The sequence below is a fragment of the Hippocampus comes genome, unplaced genomic scaffold (assembly GCF_001891065.2).
Source record: "Hippocampus comes isolate QL1 unplaced genomic scaffold, H_comes_QL1_v1.1 scaffold78, whole genome shotgun sequence".
Classification (NCBI taxonomy): domain Eukaryota; kingdom Metazoa; phylum Chordata; class Actinopteri; order Syngnathiformes; family Syngnathidae; genus Hippocampus; species Hippocampus comes.
Window position 1 is genome coordinate 2,723,815 of NW_017805798.1, and position 18,646 is coordinate 2,742,460.

An 18,646-nucleotide genomic window follows, 5' to 3' on the forward strand; every position below is an offset into this window, starting at 1 on the left:
TCCTGTGCAATTTAATTCAATATACATGCTCACCTGATCTGACAATCTACATTCAGGATTCGTGGCTTTATTTAGAGGAATGGATGAAAACAAAGAGTTAAAAACAAAATGAAAGAGAGACTTTTTGTTTTGAAGATGAATATGCTGTTCTCTTTTGGACTCCCCGTTGACAAGCTAGTTAGCAGCTAGCAAGCTAGCTTGTTTGTTTTGTTCGCTTGTTGGCTTCTTCAAGTCCCTGTAAAGTGAAAAGGAATGTCTTGTAAATTTGACACACCACAAATGAGTGTTTTTAAAAACAGCAGAGTATTCATTGCATACTTCGGTAGTGTACAAGCACGTTCTACAAGGAAACAAATATATCATTCATATTTCGTGGCTTTTTTTTCTGCCGTTATTTTGACATATAAAATGCTTTGGTATGATTTTTTGCTCTTTATAAGGATTTTTTTGGTACCGGTAGTTTATACAGGTTGGCGCGCTGAAAAGTTGACAGGTATGATGTATAGTAAGGCGTTTTTAACCGAAAAAACGACCATGTATAGTAAGGCATTTTTAGACGAAAAAAACGACCATGTATAGAAAGGCGTTTTCAGCCGAAAAAAACGACCATGTATAGTAAGGCGTTTTTTTACCGAAAAAAACGACCATTTTTAGTAAGGCGTTTTTTGCCGAAAAAACGACCATGTATAGTAAGGCGTTTTTTACCGAAAAAAAACGACCATTTTTAGTAAGGCGTTTTTTGCCGAAAAAACAACCATGTATAGCAAGGCGTTTTTTGCCGAAAATAACGACCAAGTATCGGAAGGCGTTTTTAGCTGAAAAAAATGACCATGTATAGTAAGGCGTTTTTAGCCGAAAAAAACGACCATGTATAGTAAGGCGTTTTCAGCCGAAAAAAACGACCATGTATAGTAAGGCGTTTTCAGCCGAAAAAAACGACCATGTATAGTAAGGCGTTTTCAGCCGAAAAAAACGACCATGTATAGTAAGGCGTTTTCAGCCGAAAAAAACGACCATGTATAGTAAGGCGTTTTCAGCCGAAAAAAACGACCATGTATAGTAAGGCGTTTTCAGCCGAAAAAAACGACCATGTATAGTAAGGCGTTTTCAGCCGAAAAAAACGACCATGTATAGTAAGGCGTTTTCAGCCGAAAAAAACGACCATGTATAGTAAGGCGTTTTCAGCCGAAAAAAACGACCATGTATAGTAAGGCGTTTTCAGCCGAAAAAAACGACCATGTATAGTAAGGCGTTTTCAGCCGAAAAAAACGACCATGTATAGTAAGGCGTTTTCAGCCGAAAAAAACGACCATGTATAGTAAGGCGTTTTCAGCCGAAAAAAACGACCATGTATAGTAAGGCGTTTTCAGCCGAAAAAAACGACCATGTATAGTAAGGCGTTTTCAGCCGAAAAAAACGACCATGTATAGTAAGGCGTTTTCAGCCGAAAAAAACGACCATGTATAGTAAGGCGTTTTCAGCCGAAAAAAACGACCATGTATAGTAAGGCGTTTTCAGCCGAAAAAAACGACCATGTATAGTAAGGCGTTTTCAGCCGAAAAAAACGACCATGTATAGTAAGGCGTTTTCAGCCGAAAAAAACGACCATGTATAGTAAGGCGTTTTCAGCCGAAAAAAACGACCATGTATAGTAAGGCGTTTTCAGCCGAAAAAAACGACCATGTATAGTAAGGCGTTTTCAGCCGAAAAAAACGACCATGTATAGTAAGGCGTTTTCAGCCGAAAAAAACGACCATGTATAGTAAGGCGTTTTCAGCCGAAAAAAACGACCATGTATAGTAAGGCGTTTTTTGCCGAAAATAACGACCATGTATAGTAAGGCGTTTTTTACTGAAAAAAACGACCATTTTAAGTAAGGCGTTTTTGCCGAAAAAACGACCATGTATAGTAAGGCGTTTTTAGCCGAAAAAAACGACCATGTATAGTAAGGCGTTTTTAGCCGAAAAAAACGACCATGTATAGTAAGGCGTTTTTAGCCGAAAAAAACGACCATGTATAGTAAGGCGTTTTTAGCCGAAAAAAACGACCATGTATAGTAAGGCGTTTTTAGCCGAAAAAAACGACCATGTATAGTAAGGCGTTTTTAGCCGAAAAAAACGACCATGTATAGTAAGGCGTTTTTAGCCGAAAAAAACGACCATGTATAGTAAGGCGTTTTTAGCCGAAAAAAACGACCATGTATAGTAAGGCGTTTTCAGCCGAAAAAAAAACGACCATGTATATATAGTAAGGCGTTTTAACCCGAAAAAAATGACCATGTATAGTAAGGCGTTTTTTGCCGAAAACAACGACCGTGTATAGGAAGGCGTTTTTTGACGAAAATAACGACCATGTATAGTAAGGCGTTTTTTTACCGCTCTGAAAAGTTGACAGGTATGCATGTGTAACATGTACCACATGGTTCTACTTATAATAAACTCAAATAACTTCCTTTTATCGCTGTAGAAGAGCAGTAACAAAAATAAAAGCAATAGTCGGGCTAATATTCCATTAGCTGTGTGTTTATTTGTTTTCATAGACCACACTTAACAATAACAATGTTAAATGCCATAATGGGAGTGTTTATAAAACCAAAATGATTTTAAGAGAAAAAATAATCAAAGCTAATGGTTTAAGGTTAAAAAAAAAAAGTTACACCAGCTTTATTAAAGTAACTTCTCATGGCAACATCATTGCAATAAATGATACACATATTGTTAGCTTGTTTGTACTTAAGGCAACTCTAACTGCAAATAATCAGTTCATTTAAGGGAGATAGGTCAGTAATTGAAGCCGCCAGACCCACAGTTTCCCATCGACTATTCACATTGGCATGGTGGTTATGTACAGTACATGCATGCATGCATGTGTGTATGTGTGCAAAGGGAGGAGTCAAATCCTTTTTGCTTCTCATGATGGACACTATAAAATGTACAAACCTTTAAATCTTTTTGGGGGAAATGACATGAAATACTGTACTTTGTCCTTTGTCCTAATGCCTTCTAACCAAATACAGCAATCTCCCTTTTCATGCGTTTTTTTCCTACTTCGGGGGAAAAACTGTATCGCAGCTGTGCAAGAAACAGGCCCGAAAAGTTGAAAACAACTTGTGCAAATTGAAATGATACAACACATAACATGCTGGGAAGGGGAGAAATGAAATGTGCAATTATTCCTTCTGAACTTCTGTTTTTCAAGTTATCTAGTCCAGTGATCATAATGCAGTTAGCGCTTCAACCGTGTCCCTACATTCATCCCTAAAGCCTGTCAGGATACATTCGAAGCCAGTAGGACAGAGGACTGGATGAGGATGGGGAGGGGGAAGCGTGGCCCGCACTGTGCTACATCGCAACCTTGTACAGTACAATGTTACAGTACTTGGAGCGCCAAGATTGCAGTCGTTTGCCTCATCAACACGCAGCAATTAAACTTAATTTCAGGACAACAAAAACAGTACAACGGTAGTTACACATGTAAACCGTGTTTTAGGTAAGCGGAGCAGCTGAGTCAGCAATATCATCATCACTGTTTTAATATCATGTTGAGGAGAAGTGCATGTCCTACCATAGGAGGAAAACACCGGCATTCATATCCTGTATATAGATACGGTATATACTCTACATACACAGTCGTCACAAAAAGGTAGGGATATTCAGCTTTGGGGTGAAATTTCAGGATAAAACTCAATAGCAATACCACCTCGACAGCTGGACTTATTTTAAAGTCCTCTAAACTTTTAAATGTACACATCCAAATGTTCAAAGACTGAGTGTCACCGAGGCTGACCAATGCAGTGTTTTACAATATTTCACTGTAGTTATAATTCATACCTGTGGCGGAGGTTATAATTCAAGTGAAGTGCGGAGAGTCTCTGTTGCATACGTACAGTCAGTAAATGGGGCTATGCTTGAAAAAAGATGGATACATGTGGCGCCTTTAAACGATGCTCTCCCAATAAAAACCGCAGGGGCTGCAGTTTTTCCATTCCAGCACGTTCGTTATTTGTGCGAGAGTCGGTATGTGGCTGTGAGTTAGCCACTGTGTTTGTTTTCACAATTGTCCAATGCGGTGACGTTTGGCACTGTCACTCGCTGTGCTAAAACAAAGAGCAGAGCAGCTGATTTAAAAAAAAAAGCACAATTCCAATAATTTCTCCTATGCATTTCTCTGACTCCGCCAGTCTTTGTTTCCACCGATGATGCTCAGTGGTCTGAGAGCATTCTGTTTGAAGCCAGGCAACGGCCAGCTTCTGCTGATCAAATTTTGGGCGTCATCTGGGTTTCAGGATATCAAAATGCGAACAGCTCAATGAAGAGGACTGTTAAAATATTTCGAATTGAACCAGGAAACGTTTTAATCCATTCACAGAACGAACAATTGTGAATTTTGCCGTGTCGGCTTTTTGTTTGAAAACAGCAAGTTGGGCAAAAAACACTGAAACAATGACCAGTTGGTCGGGCATTCAAAAGTTTCAGCAGTTTAGGCAGGCAGATGAAATTGAAAGGTTATCATGCATTTGAGTTGCATCCTGAAATGTCACGGAAAGCCCAATGTCGCTAACTCTCTGCGACTCGTGTATATTGACTCTCTTTATCTTTTGCCTTCTCACAGTTTTAAGCAAAACGTACTATGACTGAATGGACTGGTCATTCCTATTCTAGCACATTTGAGTCGGTCATATATTTTCTACCGGTGTGTCACCGCTGTCACTCTAGACAACAAAGAAAACTGATGAGGAGATGAACATCGGGGTTACGCTGTGCTCAGAAACGGGCGGGCTACTGGATGTGACAGGTGGTGGAGGGCGTCGCCTGGCAGCAAATGCAGGTCGGGTTGACTGACTTGGGCGGGATCAGGTCCAGGTCCTCGTCGTCCGGTATCTCATCCAAGCGGTACCCGTCCTTCAGCAGCTGGATGTTGAGATCTTGGTTGATTTGCTGCAAAAGATGCAAGTCGTGCTCATGTGCTTTACAATTACAGTGGTACCACGACTTACAAAATTAATATGTTCTTTGTGAAGAAAGTTCTTCACAAGAAACTTTTGGAAGTAGAGACGCGTTTTCCATGCAAATGCCCTAATCTGTTCCAAGCTCCCCAAAATTTAGACATAAATGTTTTACAAAGCATTAAAATGAATCAAAATATGTAACAAATATATGTTACAATTAGATTATTGCACAATATAATGAGAGTTGTGCATGTAAAACAAAGAATGAAGAATAAATTTTTTGCCCTCTTTGGTTCATGTTCTATCTCAGAAGAGGTTTTTGCCTGGCGTTTTGTAAAGAACTGATCCAAGGACGTTTGCTTTTGTGGGCTTAAAACATTCCTTCGAAAATGTCCGACACAAACATCAGCATAGTGAGCAATCGCCCGATTGGTGAACACTTTTTCTGGGTGATTCACATTGACGTAAAATTATAAGAATGCCTCATGTCCCGAGCAGCGAATGGCGAGGACGCTGCATAGACACATACAGGTGTGTATCCATCTACACACATAGACCCATACGGTCAAGGTCCCGCTTAGCCAATGGGATGCCAGGATGATGTGAGGTAATAGCCAATGGCAGAGCAGCTATCAGTTCGTTGCGTTCAGGAAACTCGGAGCTGCGAGCAGCAGCCCATACTGTATTTTTACCTTTCGCATCTTGAAATTTCATTTGTAACAAGAGGTAATATGTTCCTGTTGAGGCGTTTCGTAACTTGAAGATTTCATATGAAGAGACGTTCGTAAGTAGAGGTACCACTGTATAATGGAGATAACATTTCCAAATTTATGCTCATAAGTTTCGGTTTCTAGTTTTGGCAGATGCTAAAGAAAGTGCTCACATTTCCACAGGTAATGTGCCCGTCTTTTATTTGGATATACTTCTGCTACTGATGAGAATAATGCGATGACGACGCAGAAACTCAGCGTCTCCCTCCTTCCTCAACCTACAATTTTCATCATTTTGTTGCCACGGCGCACGCCTCGCTTGCTGTTATGCAACGCCGAGACAGAGAGTCGAAATGACACGACGGCGTTTTACTCACAGGTCCGCTAATCATTTCTTGTGGCATTAAGATCCAAACGCGGACGGCGTCCATTTGCAAGACTGCGACTCACCTCGGCAGAGGAGTATCCCGACGACGAGTATCTTGACATGTCGAAGTCATCGTCACTGAACAGGAGCAACGGTGTGAAACGTGGCCTCGATTTGCAACACCAATCGGGAGATCGTGGACGGAGCTCACCTGTCTGTGTCGAGCGCAACCAGGGGCTTCTCATCCGGACTCTGGTCTAACGAGGAATAGCCTTTATTGGGCACTACCAACCTGTTAGCAAGAAGCGGATATAATCGCGAGGGATGGGGATTCATTAAGAAGAAGCTTATGCGCAGAACAGGATGAGGGAGGAGGCGGAATATCGGACACATCAACAACAAAAATATCGGAGAAGACAGTGAGCGAGAAGGCAGACGGAGCGGGCGGCGTCACGGAAACCTTCAATCAATGAAAACCCTTCCTCCTAAGAGCCCATGTGACAAGCCCACATAATGGATGTGAGATAGCATCTCTAGTTAAACTCAAGGAAGCGTGTCTCATAGCGGAAAGATGAGAGCACATTCGCACAAACCAGCAGCTTCGATTCGCCTTTTTCTGGCTGGATGCGGCTGCCGCATGTTAAAAAAAAAAGAGCCGTGATTGTCATAACATATCAACAGTGAGCTGCTTGGGGCTGGGGGGGGGTCTCGTTAAATTATGTCAGAATTCTTATCCCCTAAAATCTGTTGACAATAAAGACTATTTTTTCCCGTTCTTGCCAACTACAGCGCTCAACTTTGAATGAACTCCTCCCAAGTTATGAAGCGGTGAACTCTGGAGAAGAAGCCAGAGCCCGAAATTTTCCGTCATTGGCGTTCTGCTCACCGTGTTCTGGCCATCACGTTGTTCTTCTTGGGCTGATTGTTGACTGGGCTGCCCACACCGTTGCCGTTCTTCAATGAGCCCTTCCTGGCCAGCTCTCTCTGTTTCTCTGCAGAAACAGAAACACGACATCGGCTTCAAAAGACATCTAACGAGTCCTGAAGGTCAGCGCGCTTGGCTTGGCTTGTCACACGCGCTTCTCCAGCTTCCGACATCAAGCATTGGTCTTTTTACAGACTTGAAATGTTTCTCCCCTGCCCTTGTGTAACTACTCACAAGCTGAATAAGAGTCGCATAATTAAAACGAGCGCTCATCAGGAAGTGTGATGATGAGAAAAGGGAATTGGGTTTCATTTCTCTTGCTGCTTAGGTGAAACGCTGTGAATCATAAACTGTCATTTTCACCATCAGAGGAACCTGGGGAAGTCAACACAATTTTTTTCATTATGATTACGTAATATGGTGATTGCGTAATATTTTAAGCAGCAAATTCACCCGTTTTTGTCCATCTCAGGGGGCGGCCATTTTGCCACTTTCTGTCAACTGAAAATGACCTCACAGTTGGGCTCAGGTAATGACCAATCACAGCTCACCTGTTTTCTGAAGCTGAGCTATGATTGGTCTTTACCTGAGCCCTGAGAAACTGTGGCAACATGGCCACACCCTGAGATGGACATAAACGTATGGATTTTACTGCTTAACTCATATTCCACAAACATAATATTAATCAGAATGCTGTATTTAGACCAGTGGAGCTGCATAGAACATATTACTGTAAAGACATTTTTGGGGTTGGCTCCCTCTCCAATATTTTCAGACAAGCGATAAATGTTCTCTGTAGGGGGAGACGCCTCCCAAAATGGCAACAAGATTGAGCTCGTTGAGAAAATCGAGGCACGCAATGAGATGTGGAAATATTTTGCTGACACGGATGGCAGTTCGGGAAAGCCGAAAGGTAGTACAAACGATGTCTGGAAAACCCTGAACAACCTCATTAAAACGGATGAAGGAGCGAAAGGTTAGCATGCGCGATGCATTTGAACCACTTCCCTTCGAAAAGACGTGTCAGTTATTTTGTGACAAGCAAAACTTGTGCTATACTGGTTGCATTTGCTGAGGCAATCCATCAGTAGTGTTGTTTGGAGCAGTTCAGAGCCGAGCGTTTGTGACACCTTTTCCAATTTCAGATTCTCGTTTATTGGCTCTCGTGAACCATTTCCAGGATCTCGAATCCAACTCTGAATTGAACTAGTGAGGGAAATGTCTGTGACGTTGCAGTTGCTCAATCGGTTTATTTCAAAGGTCACTGAATAATCAAGCTTGCGTCCTAAAAAAAATTGGATGAGTGATGAGACATTTGGATACGACAAAATAGATATTTATAGAAACTCAACCATCATTGGATTACATTGGGGTTAAGGTAGAACAAAAAGAAGACACGAACATGATGATATCAAGCGATACTTTCAATTCTCACCGATTTTAACCTGCAGGGGGGAAGGCTTGTAGTTGATTGTGACGGGTTCGCCTTCTCTGTTGTCTGAGTCGGCCTCCGAGGCCGTGGACAAGGCTGGGTCCTGGCAACATGAGGCCAAAAATATGCATCAGTCAATAGTTAGCATGTCTGGATAAAATGTCGCAGTTTGGGGTTCAGTTAAGGCTGGAGAACTGATCAAAGTCCAATCAACATTGCAAGGTAGTGGAATACAATACAATGCAATTTTCAAACCAAAAGGCCCTGCGTAATTCTAGTTACATATACATGCATCTTTGCTTTATACAATAGCGTCTAGACAAGTTCAGTGCTTCAGAAGTACAGTCCAACATGAAACAAGGAAAGTTCAAGTGATGAAGCCACAGATCTGGTCAAACATGCTGTGTCAAATCTTAAAGCCAATGTGCTGAATATAAACAGGCCAGGATCAGTCCCTTTTTGGACCAAGGGCGGGGTTAGCTATTTCCCCCACATTGGGTTACTTTCAGCTCATCCATTTTAAGAGTGTATAAAAATTAAATCAGCAACAAATGCACAATTATTGCAATAAATTGTTTTAGAGATCCATTTTACTGCACTTTGTGGAGAAAGCACAAAGAGATCAGATAACGCTGACTTGTCTTTCAATGATGTACACACTTATTTTGTTTTCTTTGGGGCACCTTTAATTTGATATATGTAACCAAGCAGGTCATGGAGAAGTCAAGGGAAGCGTAAACACATATACATGACACTGCACATGAGTCATGACATAAAAATACGAATGGGCCACCGTGCGGAGTCTGTGGACTGAAATCACGTCCCCAGCCCCACTTACAAAGCACGTAGTTCCACTGCCCCTTCCTCTCTCTCTCTCTCACTCACACACACTATTGCCCATCATATTTTTAAACCCTAAATCATCAACTCCAATACAGGCTGGAATAACTTGCTGCGTGGATGCTGGTGATGTGGCTTCTGGGTGAGGATGATGATGATGATGAGGAGGAGGACGTGACAATTGCGGCTCGCTTCACGTCCCGATGAACGGAGGAACACAACTGATATCCGAAATTGACCATAAAACATCTCATTCTCACTTCACATTATGACAAAAACCAAATGCTTGGTTTGACACATCCGCTCGTTCAGGCGACATTTACCGGAACCAGAACGCATCTCGTGTGCACAGCAAGGCCACGCGCATTTCCAATCAGACGGTAAATGCGCTTCTCTCTTTTTGCGGAGAGAGTATTTTCAGAACAAACCACACATGAAAACAACATTACAATAATGGTGTTTTTACCAGCGGCTGCATCTCCCCCTCCTGCACAGCGTTGGGCACTTGGAATCTGTCGATCTCCTCCATCATGCCGCCTCCTTTTCGCCCAACAAGACGACGCAGCCAACGACCAGATCGCGTTTGGAAGGTGACGTTCGTGGGGTTCCGATCAGACGTGAAATAATACTAACCCCTGCGCTCCCGCGAAGTCGAGCTTCATCCCAGCTGGTGCTATTGTCGACGGTGGTGATGGGGTGACCGCTGGGCCACCACCCACTTCCGGATAGGCTGGGCCAAGATGAGGACCGGGAAGCCGGCAGAGGCCCTCCACACGTTCACGTTAATCATGAGCTTTCGAGAAAGATTTTGTATGATGGAAATATTTATGTTAAACCTATTGTTATTGATAATTAATTTTGGACTTAATTCGAAATAATTGGGACGACAAAAAGAATTTCCGTCCCGAGTTTTCAGTCAGTAATGCAAATGTTTTGTAACTGAAAGAAGCAATTCAAAAGACAATTAAAGTTGAATATGAGATGACATGACGATTGCCACCTGATTCAATGCGCACGTATTGTATTTTATTTACTTTTACTATGACGATACAAAGTAATAAAGTATAAATATCTATAAATATATAATATATAATAAAGTAAAAATATCATACCACTGTATTTCATTAGAAATGTGTCAATATTGGTTATTTCAGACTGGCTCAGACAAAGCATGCTGATCCCCTGCTTCATCGTAGTGCATTTACTATTATACGTTAGCATGAAGCGAATGGAAGTTTGCAAGACGAAGCCGTGTGCGCTTAAATATACAACGTATAATTCTTTCCATTTTGTGTACATTTTACTGTAAACTTCAATTGAGAAAAGGAACAGTACCAGCACGGATACTGACACTTGTATATAACTAATAATTCAAAATTCTATGTTAAATAAGAAATACGTTGTAAGAAAACTATTTTATGAACAAAAACAGTCGAACAGTTTTTCCAAATGTCAAGATGCTCTCACAAGCTGTAATACCGAGAGTGCTGGTGCAAGGAAGCTTCGCAAAAATGTAATGGAAGACGTCATAATTTGCCTAGACAGCTTACTTCCCAAAAGCACTCAATTTTAAACATTCTAATCAAAGCTGTTGGCTTGCGGTCAACTAAATGCCACATTCACAATCGCGCTGTGATTGATTGGTGATCAGTCAAATTATACCCACCATAAATCAACCGGAGAGGTTCTCGTGAGATAGAAATCGCATGGATGGATGGATGGATGGATGGAAACCAAGTTCGGTTGGCGTGCACATTCCTGTTTGCCAGCAGAGGGCAGCAGCGCCGTGTCCTGTGCAGTTCAACGGGCCATTGACGAATTCACAACTCTCAGCCGAAATTGCACTCGACACTGTTTAGTTCACACCTGAGCCAGCAGGCGACAGTCTTGTTCTATAATTTTGTCATTTTCTGAGAAAGATCATCTTGGTCTTTTTTTTCAATATGATTTCAACGGAAGTGGCAAATGTACTCACATTCTGTGTTTAATAAGTACAGATATTTGAGTTTAAACAAAAGACCGGTAAAAATACAAGTACTGTAAGCATTAAAAAAACCGACAGACTATGAAATGTAATAATTTATAACATCGCACAGTAGGGGGGGAAAACATTTCTGCCGAGAATATTTTTATTAACTAAATGAAAAATAATCAGTAGAAAGTATCAAAACACTGTGAGCTTAAAAATAAAATATATAGTTTTAAATATTTATATAGTTGCTTGAAGAGTCAGAAAAGTCACTAATTAGTCCATGCAGAGTGGCTGCTCATTTTGTCACGTGTTCTAGCTCCGCCCTAGTTGGCATGGCAACACAAGCTAAGCTCTGATTTTGCAGGAGACAGAACCGCCTCTCCAAAACATATTTTAAGTGTCCTGCCATTCGTTATGCCTTGTATATTTTTGACAAAACGTGACACAGACAACTCAATAAAACCACTGGTAAAGGTTTTAAATTGTGGGAAAAAAATGCTTAACACTAGTCTGTCTCATTTAAAGACATACAGCCATACGTGGGGCCACAAAATGAATCTCATTAACTTCTCTACGTGAGCTGTTGAAGAGAGGTGTTTGTGGAATCAGTAGTAGCAACTCTGTGGTGTAGGTGGGCATCTTTTAAGATCTGATTAGAAGTGATTACCGGTACAGTTTTGTTATCAATTATTCATTCGCAGGAAAAATAAAATACCACACACCCATAATCTGCACGTCTTTGTGTTAGTATAAACATTGAACAAATTGCCTTTCCAACAATGCGCCTGGGTGTGTGTGTGCACATGCATGACCCAAAAGACAGATTAACTTTTGATTCCTTTTGTGATGGTTTTACGAGCTGATGTGGGTTATGCAACCCCTCCAGGGGTCCAGATGGAGCTGCAGATTACTGGCCCTATGTCCAATGTTTATTAGTAATCTCGACGTTGCTAGTTCTCCTCATCATTACATAACACTGTTGTGAGTTCACTGAGTCACTTTCATCTCAGCTCACATCACCCAACAGAAATTGCCCCGTGTGTGCCGGGTGGCACTTGAGATGTAAGGAAGTGGTGAGTAATGGCAAGAGCCTGATCTCGAGTCCCCATAAACCTCATCCGGACTGCATAGCTCTCTCCCAAGGGGGAGGGATTACAGTGCAACGGAGCATAGGAAGAGACGAATGCTCATTTCTAATTTTCCTCCATTGCTGCTGCACCAGAGTGAATCATAAACTATTTCTTTTTCTTACTGCGAGGAATCAATAAGCATTTATCAAGATCAGTGCAGTGGTTCCCGCACTGCACTGGGTTAGAACGTGCTGACCTTCACAGTCACGCGTGCCACTTTGAAGCAGATCAGTGAGTCGGGCACCATTTGCAGGTGTCTGGCACCAGTCCAGTTACAAGGCAGTGTAGGAGGCCAAAGAGAGGGCAACGAGTCAGTGGGGGCAAAGAGAGGAAAAAAATAAAATCCGCTGCAGATCTGCTGCAATATGCTGGGTATCTTTCCATATTATGTAAAGCTATCCAAAAGAAGGAGCCTTTGCAAAGAAAATAACATTCAAGTTTGAATGTCACTGTCAATGACGTCACATCGTTCGAGTTATGAACTTAAGGAATCGTGTCTGTGAAACAATAAACAACAGTCACATAAGCAAACACATTGACATTTTAGTCCTATGGAGAGCTTTGTAATCACCTGAAACAAAAATAATACGCGCTATGACAGCTACACTTGTCTGTATCGAGCGAGTATAACCGCGGTCATTCAGCACGGTCCGAACCGTCCAAAGTGTGTGTGAGAAATTACGACATGCATGAACACCAAACCAAGCCGGCATGAGCGTAAGCTAGCAACCACTGTTAGCAAGCTCACCTTTGAAATTGCAACGATACGATGCAAAGTAACGTTGGCATGCCAAAACTGAACATGCACGCTCCCAAGATACTGACTTGTGAACACTCCATACCAAAGCTGTTACGTACTGTATGCGGCTCACGCTAATTTGTTGACACCAGATACTGACATATGCGAACCAAATTTCAACACGTGTTCCGCAGATACCAAGGTGGACTCGGTGTCATGTTTCGGTTTGTGACCAACAGGTGGCACTGTAGGGCTCTCCCTGCAGCTGCACACCTGTTGGTCATTATGTCAGTAGCTGTTTAAAAGGAAGTTTGTGTGTTTGTTTGCTGCTGTCATGTTTGTTCCGGTCATGTTTCGGTTATTGATAGTTTTTGCTTCAGTCATGGTTTTGGTTTGCTACTTTGGATTCTTTCTGTTTTCAGGATTTTGTTTTGTTTAGGATTTAGTTTTTTCTGTGTTTTTATCAATACAATTCTTCAAGTACAACCTGCTCCTCCCTCCTGCCTGTTTTTTGGGGTCCACCACCACCCCGCAACGTGACACTCGGGAAGTTAATTCACTTGTGCGCACGAGATACTAACATGTGCCCACTGGCTGGAGCAGCATGTACACCAGATGCTATTGTGTAGGCACCTGACACTAATAAGTGACCACCACATACCAACTAGTGTGCACCAGATGCTAACGCGTACGAGCCAAATGTCAACACGTGGTCATCAGAGACCGACCGTGTGCGGACCAGATACTAAAACGGTTGTACCAGATCTCACCATGTTTGCACCTGACGCTACAGCTCGTGTGCACCAAATACTCACCGGTGCACACTAAATAATCCATCCATCCATTTTCTGATCTGCTTTATCCTCACAAGGGCTTGCTGGAGCCTATCCCAGCTGTCTTCGGGCACACAGAGACGAAAAATCATCCGTGCTCACGCTCACATCTAGGGACAATTTTGAGTGTTCAATCAGCCTGTCATGCATGCTTTTGGAATGTGGGAATTATTATTTGTTGACCGTAACCGAGGCAAAATGTTTCCCCGACACACTTTGGGGCCCCAAAGCACTAGTTGAGAATCATTTAGTTCAATCTTAAGAAAATATAACAACAACATGGGGTTGGTTTCAAATTCTTTATCTCTTCCTCATTGGAAAAAAAAATGCTTTTAATAAATCTTTTAGCCAGTCCGCCATGTTTATGGAATGTGTTGCGGCCATTTCCTACGGAGTCCAGTCATAAACAGCTAAACTTGACATACACGTTCCAAGTGTATTCTCAAGGACGACATTAGAGTGTAATGAGTGTCAATTATCAATGAATATGACAATTTGTCCTCATTCATGCACAATATAAACAACTTATTGCTTTGCTCACTGTATTCTTTCTACTACACTGAATAAATGGCGGCAATGACAGAAAGGCACATTAAGACGAAGTAATATTTGCTCCTGAAATTATAAAATATCACAGAGAAGTTTGAGCAGTTGAACTCGTCTCCCTCATTATCATTTTTTTTTTTTTAACCCTTGTGTGATTTTTCTGTCGACATCATTCAAGGGTGTACTTTCCCCTTGTCCACCGCAGTTCGTTGTATTCCTCTCAAAATGAGTGGAGGATATCATGGTCCACCCTGCGTGGAGCAGAGCAAATAGACGAACAGATGGACAGTCCCAGCGACGCGCTGCAGCGATAAGAGGATTGGGACAGCTTGTTGTTGCTCTTGGTCTAGCTTCAAGTATTTGCGCACAAAGCTGCCGCACGTGAGGACGTCGCCTTGAGACATTTACACACGAGCCAAAAGAGGAGCTCCTTTCCGGACCGTCCGGCGGGCCGCTAAGGTTCACTTTGCCGTGATCAGGCGGCCAGCAGGTATTTGTGCTCAGGCTTCGGCTGCGTCTTCGCCGGTTCGGACGTGAAGACGGGCGTCGGTTCGGATGGCACCTGGCAAGCCTTGTACAGGATGACAAAGAGGATGAGGATGAGGACGCCGACTGCTGAGTTGCAAACGATGGCGGCGATGGCCCACACGGACAGCCCCATCTTCACTTCATGCTCCATAACCAAAGCACGGGGAAAAGAGCTCGGGGGATGTTTCCGCAAAATTCACTTCCTGTGCCACATCACTGAGAGAAAGCCTGAAAACAAACAAACAAACAAACAAAAAAACACACACACACACAATGCCTTTCATTTCCAGGCTCGTGCTCACACAAACACACGCACACAAACACAGACGTGTCTGGGTAGGGTTAGCCTGTCACGTGGATCTGCTGAGTCCACAAGAAAGATGAGCTCGGTAACGACTGCTTTGTGTCAGCCAAGTTTGTCACACGGCCAATGTGCTCTTATCCCTGCAGACACTCAACTTGAATCCATTTGTGCATGTTAGAAGCAACACAACAACAACATCTTTTGTGTCAGCTCGGCCGCATAAAAACGATTTACAATGGGGTGGAAACTTATTCAGGGTATGTTTTCACGAGAGGGACTGCAAGGGATATAAAGGAAGTTTGTGTTGCTTGTTTTCTTGTTGTTTTCTAAAGTTTTTCACGTCTCCCAATTTACAAAATCTTCAAGAGTGGAAAAAAAAACCCCTTCTCATTTGCAAAGCGTGCCAGGATCAAGAACTACTTTGTAGTCCCTTCCAAAAGTGTAATTGTACTATTATATTCTTTGTAGATTTAGTTTGAGGATTTGAGAAATGTGTTTGTGCTGGTAACGGTCAATGCACCCTTTTTTGAAGTTCATTATTTTAAGCGAGACAACAATTCATAAACCTGATGTGCAGTGGTACCGTCAAAACTGGGAAACTGGCTAACAGTTAGCATCTATGTGGCGGTGTTGTTCCCCTATAAGCAATGGATATCGGAACACAAACGGTGCAGCAATACGTGTAGACAATATAACAATATTCGCAGACGTGTATTCTTTATCCTCTGCAAAAAGCGACTAATATTTGTGCAATACTGAGAAGATGAAAGAGGAGCTGATTCTCCTGTACGGTATATCCATCTGTCTTTTTTTTGGTCCACATCAAAATGAACTACACAATGTGCATTGCAGGAGAAAGTGTGATATTTCTTGTAGAGCAAGATTTTATTCGAAAAATCTCTGAATGAGATCTTCATGGGAATTTTTCAATGCCTCCGTATAAATAGAAAATTGAAAAGTAGTGTTTGGCCGACTCATTTTTAAATCATATTTATCCATCCATAGGTATGCATGTATGTGAGGAAAAATAAAAAGCAACAAATGTTAAGAAAGATGCTAAAACACGTTTGGCACTGTCAAAATGTTTGGACATTTTAGCTGCAGAGTGTTTAAGGAGAACATGAGAATGTTATCAGGTTACACAGGTGTGTGTGTGTGTGTGTGTGTGTGTGTGTGTGTGTGTGTGTGTGTGTCTGTACTTCAAGATAAAAAAACAGAACACACACAAATGCGCACACAAGCCTAATGCATTTCTAATGAGGCCTTCTTCTGGACAGCATAAGCTCATGCAGTGGTTCAAATCTTTCGAGAAAACCGCCCAGCCATCCATTTTTTACTGACTTTATAAACGTTGATCCTCATTAGCTGGTTTTTGGCAAGAGGCACAGTACACCCTGGACTGGTTGTCAGATCGATTGCGGGGATCATTATCGTAAAGACAATTTGGAGTCCTCAATAAAACTAACACGCTTGTCTTTTGGAATAAGGGATGAGTACGTGCAAATTTCATGCAGGAGGCCAGGTGCCGAGATTGAAACCTGGGATCTTTTTTGGGGGACCAGTGGTATAGAGGCTGGATGGATGGCTACTGTGGTAAACGATACAAACGCTGTCCATAAACTTTGGGACCAAAAACGCGAGCTGATCTACATGACATTAGCACGATTATTAGTTTTTAAAATTCCTCAACTAAAAACAAGTGCTGAATTTTACGTCTGCAAGCTTATGTTATATTATTAATTAGCATTTTAGGTTTAAGCATCATATTATTTCATGTTAGGATTACCTAAATTTCATTCTGTTGTTTAAGGATTCCTTAGACATGTTTTTATGTTGCTAGCTTCTGATTGGCTGTTGAAGTAAGGGAAAGCCGGAAGTGATTTTAGTTGCGAAGAGCGAGTTCTCGATCGCGCTGCGCTGCAGACGTCTGTTTTTTTCTTTTCAATAAAACTGCATTCAAAGGATTCCTTCTCTCCTTTTGCCGTTCGTAAAGTAGAGCCATCCATTAAAAACAACGAACCCCTCAACTAGCACGTCTACTGATACATTGTTCTAAGTCCAAAAGTCAGTAGTCTACAAACGCGCAACGTTACTCGTGTGGGTGCTCGCCGAGGCTCCAGTCAATACAACTGTCAACACGCAGGGAAGAGATCTCACTGAGTGCGTGTTTCTCTCCCACTTTTACAAAGCAGCTTTTGTGGTTATGTTCACATGACGCCAATAATTGAATGGAAATGGGATGCAAACATTAGCAGCGACCGAGAATGCCCTCTTTGTCCGAATGTGCATCACACGCAACGCGCGCTGCTCTCGCGCTGAGCATGCTAATCAAGTGAACTTTTGCATAATGCATCCCCATTGCGACTTCATCTCATGTGACGAAGTAGGACCTGGACGCATGCAACTCAGATGCAAAAGCGAGACTTGCTTTAGTCAAATATCACATGGTGGTCTGTATGTTTGTAGGGAGGAAAAATGTTGTGTACAAGTGCTCAAATTCCTTTGTTAATAAATACTTTCTCTCACAAAGAACTGTAACAAAAGTTGGAGGCCACCATTGGATTTGTTTTTTTTTTAGCAAAGCTATAATAGCTATTTAAACAAATATTTGTCAGTCTATTAAGTGAATTAAGGGTAACTATGGATTGTCTTGTTCATTTTGTGTCATTAGCATGTCGATATTGAACGAGGACCTGGAAAAACGCGTTTCGTCTCATTGTGTACACTGTAAGTGTTTGAAAATGACAGCAACAATAAAAAAGAGATCGTTGACAAATTGACAATAGAGCTCGAAAAGGCAAAAGTGATGCAGGCTAAAAGTTGTTGCAAGTCAAGTTTAACCCCAAATTATGTTTTACGCATGTCTTGTTTTAATCTATCCAATAACTGCGACAAAAATATCATTAAAAAGAAAACAGTGGCCTTTTCATCCACTTTCATGCATTCCTTCCTCGGAAATAAATATTTTTTTAAAAAAATCAAAATTTTTAAGAATGCAGCATATTTTTGCAGGAAACTTACTTGTTTTTTGGGTGCAGAAATCCTTCCCCCGCTTGTCTTTTACTTTTTACTTTGTTGTCCTCCTCTTCTCCTGCAAAGCACGGACTCATAGTCAGTAGAGGTCCACACCACAAGTCCACTCTTACAGGATAGTGAGAAAGTCTGGAGGGGTGAAAGTAGGTCACGGAAGTGAGCCCGGGCCCTGGTGGGCGTGTGCTTGATGAGCCAGCATGCCGGCGGTCAGCCCCGAAGGTGTCCCAGTCGCTTCACAGTAAATGTTGACAGGCTGCAGGGCGGCGGGTTGAGATAGTGCTTGTCACTACATCGTGGGGCCGTGCATCAGTGCATCGGTCCCTCCCCCACTACACACAC

General features: G+C 42.1%; 1 protein-coding gene and 2 long non-coding RNA genes across 4 annotated transcripts; all 3 read right to left on the reverse strand.

Moving 5' to 3' along the window:
* Nucleotides 1-2,501: 2,501 nt before the first annotated feature.
* On the reverse strand, nt 2,502-10,060 carry fam219ab (family with sequence similarity 219 member Ab). 2 transcript variants are annotated; one of them, XM_019885779.1, is made up of 6 exons: nt 9,689-10,039; nt 8,386-8,485; nt 6,912-7,017; nt 6,237-6,317; nt 6,109-6,163; nt 2,502-4,937 (listed from the first exon to the last, which is right to left on the reverse strand). In XM_019885779.1, the coding sequence occupies exons 1-6, from the start codon at nt 9,752-9,754 to the stop codon at nt 4,779-4,781; spliced, it is 567 nt and encodes a 188-aa protein (XP_019741338.1). In that variant the 5' UTR covers nt 9,755-10,039; the 3' UTR covers nt 2,502-4,778. The 2 variants fall into 2 exon arrangements, with proteins under 2 accessions (XP_019741338.1, XP_019741339.1); XM_019885780.1 differs by having other exon boundaries at nt 4,838-4,937; nt 6,036-6,163; nt 9,689-10,060.
* Nucleotides 10,061-11,851: 1,791 nt separating this feature from the next.
* On the reverse strand, nt 11,852-13,961 carry LOC109525136 (uncharacterized). The gene is made up of 2 exons (XR_002170085.1): nt 13,607-13,961; nt 11,852-13,270 (listed from the first exon to the last, which is right to left on the reverse strand). It is a non-coding gene; the product is annotated as an uncharacterized LOC109525136 (long non-coding RNA).
* A 610-nt stretch (nt 13,962-14,571) lies between these two features.
* Nucleotides 14,572-18,646, reverse strand: LOC109525128 (uncharacterized). Its single transcript, XR_002170083.1, has 2 exons — nt 18,296-18,646; nt 14,572-15,198 (listed from the first exon to the last, which is right to left on the reverse strand). It is a non-coding gene; the product is annotated as an uncharacterized LOC109525128 (long non-coding RNA).

Coding starts and splice junctions, on each gene's coding strand:
- fam219ab (XM_019885779.1), bottom strand. CDS start 9,754: ATGATGGAGGAGATCGACAGATTCCAAGTGCCCAACGCTGTGCAGGAG. Junction 8,486..9,688: donor AGGGGGAGATGCAGCCGCTG/GTAAAAACACCA, acceptor TCATGTTGCCAG/GACCCAGCCTTGTCCACGGC. Junction 6,318..6,911: donor AACGTGATGGCCAGAACACG/GTGAGCAGAACG, acceptor TCTTGCTAACAG/GTTGGTAGTGCCCAATAAAG.